General features: G+C 37.3%; 1 protein-coding gene across 1 annotated transcript in view; it reads right to left on the reverse strand.

Moving 5' to 3' along the window:
* Positions 1–12022, reverse strand: part of Tfec (transcription factor EC) — a 69182-nt gene that overhangs the window by 32264 nt on the left and 24896 nt on the right. The window contains exon 2 of the mRNA XM_021165608.1: positions 6787–7038. Coding sequence (XP_021021267.1) covers positions 6787–6966 — 180 coding nt within the window. The 5' untranslated portion in view covers positions 6967–7038. The remainder of the gene's footprint in view (positions 1–6786; positions 7039–12022) is intronic.

Raw genomic sequence — 12022 nt, forward strand, 5'->3', positions numbered from 1 at the left:
AGTTTACACAGATGTTACATAGGAACCAATTCCTTGTAAAGGAGACCATCTATCCAGAGCACATAGAAATGGGCAGATCATTGTCATTTCTCAGTGTAGACACTCAGTAATCATTGTCATTGTTAAAATGACAACCCTTGAATTCCTTCCATGAAAAGCCAACAAAAGTAAATTAAGTTAATTAGAAATTTTATTATAAAGAGAGAGGGCCACCCACCCAATGTTTAGTCTCATCTGACCTTCTCTGTGTGATACTCAGTCAGTTGTAATGTCTGAAGTCTTGCATGCTAGAGAAAAGGAAGTTCTTTAGATAGAAATTCTATTTAGAACTAGTAAGAAAGAAATGGATGCTTTCACAGACTATTTCTCAGGCCTTGAGTTTCGTGCATTTATCTTGCCATTGTTTAACTAAATGATTCACTGATAAATTGGTGACCTCAGCCTACAAAATGTGGTCACTCACATACTCCAAATCAAATCTTTAAAGTGTCAGCTTAATGAAAGCCTTCTATATTCCCTCTCATGATTTCTAAAGGATCTCAACTCTCAAACAAAGCAGACGATACTTCAAGATATGTGGACAGAGTATGTACAAACTTTAGAAATAATGTTTCTGAAACTAATAATTGTATAATGAGTGAAGTAATCAAAGGAAAGATAAGTTAATATCTTATTTTGGAATGATTCCAGGAATTAATTAATTAATACAGTCTTCAACACAGAATTCTTTCAACATTAAGATGGTGAGGCCTCTCTCCCTTTTGTTCACCTCTGAATATTGACTCAGAAATAATTCGTATTTTATCATAGTAATTTTTCTGTCTTCAACAAGAGAGTAAAGTCTATGAATCTCAATCTACTAATCATACTTAAAGAGTCAAAACTGAATCAGGACCTCATGAAGTTATTTGATTATAAGCAAGACTTCAAATAGAAAATGTCAAACTTAAATTGTTCCTGGATAATGCTACAACAGATTAGATATGGAATCAGTTGCTTGAATATAAGTATAAAATGATAGATTGAAAATAGATAAGTAGATAGATAAATGATAGGTACAAAAATATATACATGCATGCATACATACATACATACATACAGAGAGATACACACTTAATCATATACATATACAGAGATACACACAGAGAGAACAGTGGAACCCTATAATATTTCTCAATATTATATGATCTTTTGTTTGGATAAAGTATTTTGCAATATTCATTTGCTGTCTTCTGTCTATTTCAAAAGTGCAGAAGAAAGCATGATTTTCTAGTGAAATGAGCTTGCTTTGTTTTATATGCTGAACTGATTATTAATTGTGGATTTTTTTTGACCTTTTGGGGTCTGGAAATACTGTTCTTTTGGTGTTCTGCTTTTTCCTCCTAAAAACTTTAATTGTATACCGATTATATCCTCAACAATCTCCATCTAATAGAATACAGTGCGTTCAGAATGCTGTAAATAACGATTAAAGTGGTGCTTTAGTTTGAAATCACAAAGAACTTTAGTGGAGACTACAAGCTTACTCTGCATTAAGTTTTCAAACACTTAGATGTGTATATCAGACTCCACAGTATCTGAGAGCTGAGTGTGAGACTCTGATGTTCTGCCTTCCCCGCATTGCCTTCCCTGGGCCCCTGGGGACCCTGCAGGGGCCCCTGGGCACACTCATTGAAATCAGCTTGAATATCAACAGAGTGCTTCTCATGAAGTGCTTCAAACCAAAGTCCACAGCCTTAGCATGAGGACAGGAAACTTCTATATCACCCTGCTACTTTTAAAATTATCTTGTAGATGTTCGAAGGTCAGTGATGAAATTTTAGCTGACTAGTGCTAAATTTATATTATACGATTTTAGATTATAGATTATATGATTCTCTTCATCTTTACAACTAGTGACAAAATGAACAACACACACAAACACCTTAACCAGCAATGGCACCACACACTTGCGTAGCGTGGGAGATGGGCCAGATTTTGTCTCTAGTGCTTGGCATATATCCCAATCATTTGAGCTTCACAGCAGTCCATAAAGTGTCTTCTGTACTTGTCCTCATCATACAGAGGAGAAATCAAATGAAAAGTAAATCACCCATCTTGTCCCAGATTACATAACTACTGAGTGGCAGAGATAGATTTTAGTTTCTGAACTCTGGATCCACGGGTCTAACCTCAATCTAATTCCGATTTGCATTTTCATTTCTTTCCCATAAAAAGCTTCCTTTTCCATGCAAAAATTGCTTATGAAATAACCAGTAGATGAGGTAGGATTTTTAAAGGCTTAAACTTTTTAGAAAGACTGTGTGCTTCTCTTTTGCTCTTTCTATTCCTCTTTTTCCCATATACTTGTATAGTTTTGGTAGTCAAGTTGACATAGCTATCACCTTTATCTGAAGGACTACCTAGATCAGACAGGGGGTAGCATTTCAAAGGCTGGATATTGGACTATACAAGAAGGGGGAATGTGAGCTGATCACTAGCATGTATGTATTTTCTGTCTCTTCCTGATTTTGGATATGTTTTTATTAGCTATTTCAATTTCCAATCATCTGACCATCCCCACAGTAGTGAATTATAACCTTGAATTGTGGGCTAAGGCAACCATTGCTCTCCTTTTATCGAAGTATTTCATCACAACAACAGAAATGAAACTGGGAAATGAGAACGTTCCAGTTCTCTTCTTTCCATTATACTGTCTTTAGGGAAACCTTAATATATAAAAACTGAAGGTGTGAATGCTGAGTTGAGATAAATGGTAATTGGAATAAAAATAAATAACTAGTAAACATCTCTGAGTAGATTTAACTGCCATCTGATCCCATTACTCTCCTAAGCAAGGTGGTTGGTCAACTTGAATTAAGAGAATCTATTAGGATATTCCCAAGGATGACCTGAACTCTATAAAGCTGTTCATGGTCCCATATGGTAAGGCAACAAGCAGTACAGAGGTGCTAAATGAAGTCTAGGCTAGGAACAAGAGTAGGTGTAAAAGGCTCTTGTTACATACCTTGTGCGTTCTTTTGTGTCTGGGTTACCTCACTCAGGATATTTTCTAGTTCCATCCATTTGCCTGAGAATTTCATGAAGTCATTGTTTGTACTCACTGATAAGTGGATATTAGCCCAAAAGCTCACAATGCCCACAATACAATCCACAGACCATATGAAACTTAGGAGGAAGGAAGACCAGGGTGTGAATGTTTCAGTCCTGCATAGAGCAAGGAACAAGATGATCTAGGGAGGTGGAGGGAAGGGGGACCTGGAAGGAAGCAAGGGGGGGGGGCGGGGAGAATGGAGGCAGGATCAGGTACTGGAGGGGATAGGAGAGAGGTACAGTCAGGAAATGGAATAAAAATATGTAGCAGGGGTGATGAGAAACTGGGGGTAGTAGCCATTGGAGGTTCCCAGATGCCAGGGAAGCAGGAGACTACCAGGATCCAACAGGGATGACTTTAGCCAAAATACACAACAAAGGGGAGATAGATCCTCTAGAGACTAACTTTAGTAGATAGACATGGCCCCCAGTCAAGGGATGGAGCCACCCATCCATCTCAAAATTTTTAATCCATAAATGTTCCTATTCAAAGCAAAGACAGGGACAAACAATAGAGCAGAGACCGAAGGAAACGTTATCCAGGAACGCCCTACCTAGGGATCCATCCTGTCTACAGACACCAACCCCTGAAACAGTTGCTATTGCCAAGAGGCTCTTGCTGACAGGAACCTGGTGTTACTGTTCCCTGGGAGGTTCAATCAGCACCTGACCAATGCAGATGTGGATGCTCTCAGTCAACCATCAGACAGAGCTTGGGGATCTTGGTGGAGAAGCTGGCAGAAGAACTAGAGGAGCTGAGGGGGATTGCAACCACATAGGAAGAACAATGTTAGCTGGCTGGACCATCCAGAGCTCCCAGGAACTACACCACCAACCAAGAAGTATACAGGGAGGGCTCCGTGGCTCCAGATAAATATGTAGCAGAAGATGGCCTTGTCTGACATCAATGGAAGGGGGAGGCTCTTGGTCCTGTGGAATTATGATGTCCCAAAATAGGGGGATGCTGGAATGGTGGCACAGGAGTGGATAGGTAGGTAGGGTAGGGCTGAGAGGGCAGATGGGATGAGGGGTTGTGTAGGGGTAACTGGGAAGGGGGATGTCATTTGAGAAGTAAACAACAGGAATGATAATAAAAAGGCTCCTATTACTCTTGTAAGTACAAATGTCAAATTCATCTTGGACAGGCATGCACTGTGAAGTCCTCTTATTTGTTACCTATCTCTGTCCCAGAGACCTTTAATTTCTTAATTACCTCTAATTCCAATTGTCACATCTAATGTAAAGACACACTCACAGACCTATCAAGTGATACTATCATTACTGTTTAGACCAGTGAAATGTTCCCTTGGGTTAGTGGAGGGATAGGCTTAGAAGGAAAGAAAGAATAAAACTGAATAAATGTTAATAACCACCACCCCTGACCTCTGAGCATGCCACTGAGTTTGGAAGTTTTAAAACACAAAAATCAAACTAACTCTTCTTCCAGGTTTGTTGGCAACTACTGTAGTTCTAGCCCTGAACAGATTGAGGAAGGAGGAAGGTTCAAAGCCAGTGTAAGCCATATAGTGAGATTCTATGTCAAACAACAAAAAAATAAGCATAAAAACATGAAAGCACAACTAAAATCTTCAGTCTAAATGAATGTAAGTGAAGAACCACTCTTCATATAAGAGACCACACACCCTTTACAGTCTCTTTGAGACACGGACTCCAAGAAACAATTAAAGGATATTAATAAATTTGTAACCACAAGAGAAATGTTCTAGCTTTTGGGAATAACATGTGTGTGAATGATGGCAGCATGCATCAAATGTAGATCTGAGAACTCCAGGTCAGAGACCATATTTAAAACTCTTACATACTAAATAAAACTCTGATTAAACTGACATTCACAGTGGCTGTGAGACACTTTCATATAGATAGCTTCTAATGTAGTCGTTAAAAACAGTAAATGTCTACAGCTCTTTTTCATCTTGCCTGCAGATAGCTGAACTTCTTGAGAACATCGCCTCTTCTAAGCTATGCAACTCCCCTTCACTGGGGCTATCCAAAAGAAGAGGCAGGACACATATTTCCCATATATGTATGAACTTCCTATAATGGCAAAGATAAGGTGTGACTGAGGAATAAAAAAGGCTTGCTCTATGGCGAGCCCAGAGGATTGATATATGCTGCCTACATACGGCAAAAGACTGCTTTTGAGATTTTACTTATAATAAGTTGGCATTACCGCTGGGATTTGTTTTATGGAAAATCAATAATATTTACAAGAAAATAAACTTTGGAAGAAGTAGTTAAAAGATAAATTGTACTGGGTGTAGTTCTAATATGTACTGTGCAGACAGCTCTCATCATTAGATGTAGTTTGTGTTCTTCATGAAGTAAACAAAGAAGCTGGCTCTGTATTCCTCTTCTAAAAGTTCCATAGATATAGATATGTAGAGGCATAGATATAGACATAAACATACACACATACATAGATATATATATTATCTCTGTACACATATATGTTCATGTATGTGAATATATATGTATATATGTACATATAGACATGTGTATGTATATATATATGAATGTGTTTATGCATTTTTGAAAGTTTATATGTATATGTATATACATCCACTACTAAAATGTTGAAGTAAATACACACACACAGTGACCAGCATTCTGTTTTGGATTTCAGAGCATCCTAGAGTGTGAAAATTTTATTTTCAGTGAATAATCTATTGGATCATCACTCTTTTCTGCTTTCCAAGTTAACATAAAATTTATCTCTTAAAATATTTTTCTCTGAATTCAAATAATGGGAGCCTGAGTCCTCTGCCTTGGTTCTCTGAAGCAGCAAATTCAATATTAGGGGAAAAAAATCAACCTGAGGACCAGAGATGCTCACAAGCAGTTTAGACTGCAGGAGAATAGTTTGGGAGTTAGAGGACAGAGCTCCATCAAATCAGTCAAGGAAAACCAGGGAAAAGAGAAGAAAGCTCTCTTGTTAGCATAGATTTTCTTTAAGACAATACTAAAGTTTTCCCAAGTTCTAGTTATTTCCTACTTCATGTCATTATTTTTAAGTATTTTTGAAATTCATTTAAAAGCAAATCACATTCCACGAAGCTAGCCATTCTTGTTTAGTTTGGTGCCTCAGCTTAACTTCATGCCAGTTATTTTAGTAGGTGGTGGGGAGAATTTATTTAAACTTAAATATATATTTAGATAGATAGATAGATAGATAGATAGATAGATAGATAGATAGATAGATAGATAGAAAATCAAATTTAAAATGAGTTATAATTCTTTAAATATTTAATATAGTAATGGAATGGAAATTAATTTTATTGTAGTGAACATTTTTTCTTAGAAAACAAAATTTGTGTTCTTTAAGTAACTTCTATCAGTTTCAATCTTTGGTCTATTTAAGATGTTGATAAATTCAACTCAAGTTAATCAGAAAGTCCAAACCTTTACAATTAGAATTAAATCTTCTAAATTCATAGGATTTTTAGTGGATCATTGATAACTAGTTGAGTACTAAAATGAATTAGCTAATTTAATATTAAAATGAGCAGCTACAATTTATTATACATAATTAATATATTATGATTAATAATTACAGATCAATTAGTTATAAACACATTTCTTTCATCACACTTTTGTCTGAAGTATTTACTGCAAAATTCTTAACTTCACCGCCTAGTACTCATGACAGACTTTATAACCAGCCATTGAACATACATGCCATTCCGCAGCACCATCCTTTTTCCCAAGAGCCAGCAGATTTGTGAGTGGGTTTCCTGCACAGCCAGCATCACTGTCTGGGCTCATGGGTTCATGCTCTGCCAGAGGCATGCAGCTGGCTGCTGGAGGCCGTGCTCTCTTGAGAGTCTGGTCGCATACCCAACAGTCAAGGGTCATGAAAGGAGTTACTTGTTGTGTGTGAGCCTTCTGTAGCTGAGGCTTCGTCGAGGTTTCTACGTGTGCCTGGACCTACAAACACAAATAGAAATACAAAACAAAGTAAAACACCATGTGATAAACCTGTTTTCTTCCAGCAAAGGAAGCCGAACACTATCCACACTATAATCCCGATGCTTTAAGATTATATTGATGCTTCTGTCCTACCGTGACAGGATTTTAATGACCCGATGATTTTAAGTAATGAGTTAAAGTTTGATGGAAAAAATGTAATGTTAGCCAGGCTTTCAGAGTGAATTATCTATAACAGTGAGGGATCAATATAAAAGCACTGATACTATATGAGTCTCTAACAAAGAAGTCTTAAAATGTCAATGTAACTAAAGCATATTAACAGTACAAGTGGTATTTATATATGTATATTATATAATATATTCTATAGTATATGTTATATTATATATTGGGTTCTTACATACAATAGAGGTTTTATTATGAAAATCTAAAATGTTTTCATAAGGAAGCAGAAATTAAAAGTAGATATGCTGTTAAAGCATGATACTTTGATAGTGATAAAATCCTGGGTGATTTTTTTTCTACTTTTCTCTATTTTCCAGTGTTTCTAGTTTGAGCAGAGTTTTGCTTTATAAATCTTTTAATTTTTTTCTATGTTCTAACAAATAATGAGAACACATTAGTATGCATCATCATGAATCAACAGGTTAAAAAAAAAAACACTGTGAAAAATGTCTATTCTTGTGTGCCAACTAAACAACTGTGTTTTGAAATCCCTTTTACAAAATATACCATTAAAATTCTGGGCATTCCCACTTACACAGATGGCCTTGGTTACACTCACTGGGCCCCCCCCCCAAAACAAAAACACATAAAAATGGTACAGGATGTGTAGGGAAGAGAGGGGCTAGAGGAACAGGACGGAAGGAAGGGGTGGGGAGAGGAGCCAGACACATTATATACATGTGTGACGTGGCGACGAATGAATTAGACAAAAGAGTCATGCACATTTGCAGTTTGGTTGTCATAGTTCATATTATCCCCTAATTTGTAAAAAGGACAGCTTTAAGCACCTCAAGCCTCCCTTTAAAAACCTACAAATAGAGTATTTATAAAAACCTATTAAATGGAGTATTGCCTGCCAGTTGCCTTTATATTTACTATGCTGTGGTGTGGCTTTTAATACATTTTCCTCAAGTGGCCTATATATAAACCTATTTAATTTTCCCTCATGTTAAACAATAGCAAAGATTGCTGTACAGTGCTTATTTTTCTTTTTATTTCATTACACAAACTACTCTTTAAATCCCTTACCATGTATTAGCTCAGATAAATAGCCTGTAGAAAGTATTTTGCATTTAAATTAGCTGGTTTGGGGTACAATATTGTAGTAGTTACTTTAGTCTAATTCTGTTATGCTGACATTTTTAGCATTATTTTAATTGTACTACCATAAAATAATTTTTCAGTCATATAAAAAAGATTAAGACTGGTAATAAAGATTACACATATTACTAATTATATTACTACGAGCTTTAAAGCTGTAAAATAACATTTCATTAAAATGCCAATGGTAAATTTTTAAGGGTAGATGTTTAGATGATCCTAACTTCTCTGCATATAGTTACAATATAGACATTATAAAGAATACTTTCAGTTTCACAATTCTGAGCAATCTTTCATACTACATAGCCAAATGAGTGGTGTGTACTGGTAGAGCTTGTATTGACAAGTGGACCATATCTCATGTTTTAAATAAAACATCTAGAATCAGAATTCCTTTCATTGACTAATTCATTTTCCACTAAACATAAGCATTCATTGATGCTAAACATATTGATTGAACCTCATACTTCTTCTAAGAGTTCTCAAGAATACAAAAAAATGTTCCAGGCGATCCCAGGGATTTTAGACTTCATCATCTATACGTTAGAACTAATTTAACCACAGCAACACAGCAACCACAATAGCAAGGCAAGCAGTAGGTACTAAACACTGGGACAGGCAATTTGCATGTAGTGTTTTTAATGTTTTCTTCTGTCTTTATGTAGAACCCAGGACATATGTACCCTCAGTAACTCCATGGTATGATGTTAACAGTAACTGGGTTTCAGAAGCATTGAATCGCATGCCTGTAGCCCGCAGAAAGTAGGAGAAATAATTAGAACATGCGGCCTGCCCCTCAGCACAATGACACTGGCTTCTGAGTAGGCTGAGTAGTAGATGCAATGAATCGTAATGGCATGAAAAAGCGGTGATTTTTTTTATTTTCGAGCATCTTAGAAGAGGTTGTGTTTATAAGCCAGGAACTGGATGGAGAGACCGTCTTACATAAAAGGAAAATGAAAAGGAGTGTGAGACGGAAGTAAAACTGGAGACAATGTCACAAATCTGTGTCATTAGAGAAGCCACAAAGATTATAATGACAGACCAAGATTCACAGTAAGCCTGACTCTTATCGAAATTGTGGGCCACAAAGAATTACAAGGGATTAGCAGACAATGGTGGGGATTGTCTTGGATGCTATCTACTCATCAGTCAACCACACAGGAAAGTCTTTGTTTCTTGGGCACAGGAAGAGTTGATTAACTGTGATAACAAGAATCCCCCCAAACCATCACTAAACCAAGCAGGAAAGTCTTTGTTTCCAGCACACAGGAAGAGCCAATTAACTGTGATAACAGAACTCCGCCCCCAAATCGTTGACTTTTTGTCACAGACTAATACCAAAACAATAGAACAGCTCAGGGTGAAACACCGGCCTAGCCACATTCAAAATACTTAAAATTCCTGGGTTCCAAAACCACAAAGGATCCACTGGATTCCTTCTACTTAATGTGCCAATATTTTGTGATATTCAGTAAGTTGAATTGTAGGTTGCTGTTCAGTGTTTTCTTTTAAGAGTCAAGCATGTGGGCACTAAGCAACGGATTGAAGATGGAGGGAGAGTGCCTTTGTGTCTCAGTTCAAATGGCTTAGTCTAGTCTCAATATGACCATGAAGGAAGGGAGCTTTCTAAACGAAAAGACCAAGTGTTTCTTGTTGGTCACCCTGCTACCATGACTCCTGTCACAACCAGAGAAGAGACATAGAAGGTTCCTGAAAGACTATGTGTGCCATGAGTGGGTAAAGAAATGGGTCATGAGATCTCAGTGTGCATGAATGCTGTAAGGAGCAAGTTCTTGATCTTGGAGGTTAAGTCATTGGAATTCTGTTTAGGAAATTTCCCCTGGGCTAATAAGTTTGAGGCTCTTTCCCACTTTCTCTTCATTAGATTCAATGTATCTGGTTTTATCTTGATGTCCTTGATCCACCTGGACTTGAGCTCTGTTCAAGGTGACAAGTATGGATCTATTTTCATTTTTATACATTCCTACTGACAGTTAGACCAGCATCGTTATTGAAGATGCTTTCTTTTTTCCATTGTATATTTTTGGCTTCTTTGTTAAGTGCCCATAAGTGTGTGGTTTTATTTCTGGGTCTTCAATTCTATTTCATTAATCAACCTGTCTGTCTCTGTACCAATACCATCCAGGTTTTATCACTATTGCTTTGTAGTATAGTTTGAGGTCATGGATTGTGATTCCCTCAGAAGTTCTTTTGTTATTAAGAATTGTTTTCATGTGACCACCCAGAGACTGCCCCACTTGGGGATCTATCCCATAAACAACCACCAAACCCAGACAGTCTGGCAGATGCCAACAAGAGCCTGCTGACAGGAGCCCGATACAGCTGTCTCCTCAGGGCCTCTGCCAGTGCCTGGCAAATACAGAAGTAGATGCTCACAATCATCCATTGGACAGAGCACAGGGTCCCCAATGAAGCAGCTAGAGAAAGTACGCAAAGAGCTGAAGGGTCTGAAGTCCCATAAGAGAAACATCAATATGAACTAACCAGTACCCCCAGAGCTCCTTGGAAATATACCACCAATCAAAGAAAACACATGATGGGACTTGTGGCTCACTATATATGTAGCAGAGGATAGCCTAGTTGGTCATCAGTGGGAGGAGAGGCCCTAGGTCCTGTGAAGGCTCTAAGCCCCAGTATAGGGGACTGCCAGGACTGGGAATGGAAGTGGGTGGGTTGGGGAGCAGGGGGAGATGGGAAGGTATAGGGGATTTTCAGAGGGAAAACTAGGAAAGGGGATAACATTTGAAATGTAAATAAAGAAAATATCTAATAAAAATATATTTATAAAAGAATTGTTTTCATGATCCTGGGTTTTTTGTTTTTCCATATGAAATTAAGAACTGCTCTTTCCACATCTTTAAAGAATTATGTTGGAATTTTGATGGGGATTACATTGAATCTGTAAATTGTTTTGGATTGGATGTTCATTTTTACTATGTTAATTCTACCAATCCATGAGCATGTGAGATCTCTTTATTTTCTGGGTCTTATTCAATTTCTTCCTTGAGATACTTTTGTGATACAAAAACTCAGGTGACAGCACGTGTTGACAAGAAAATAGAGTAGAAAGAGCACTCCTCTATTGCTAGTGGGATTGAAAACTGGTACAACCACTTTGTAAATCAATCTGGAGGTTTCTCTGAAAATTGGTAATAGATCTACCTGAAGACCCAGCTATACCACTCATGAATATACCCAGAAGATGCCCCATCATTCGCAGAAGTCCATGCTCAATTATGTTCATAGTGTCCTTATTGGTGATAGCCAGAAACTGGAAACAATCCAGATGTCCCACAATGGAAAAATGGATACAGAAAACGTGGTTCATTTACACAAGGCACTACTATTCAGCTATTAAGAAGGAGGACATCATGAGTTTTGCAGGCTAATGGACAGAACTAGAAAATATAATACTGAGTGAGGTAACTCAGACCCAAAAGGACATGCATGGTATGTACTCACTAATAAGTGAATATTAGCAAAAATTAATAATAATAATAATAGCAATAATAATACAAAATAGCCAGGATACAGTCCACAGAACTCAAAAAGGTTAATGGTTAATAAGCCAAAGGGTCCAAGTGAGGATACCTCAATCCCACTTGGAAGGGATAAGAAAGCAATGACAGGAGGG

This window comes from Mus caroli, chromosome 6, assembly GCF_900094665.2.
Source record: "Mus caroli chromosome 6, CAROLI_EIJ_v1.1, whole genome shotgun sequence".
NCBI lineage: Eukaryota > Metazoa > Chordata > Mammalia > Rodentia > Muridae > Mus > Mus caroli.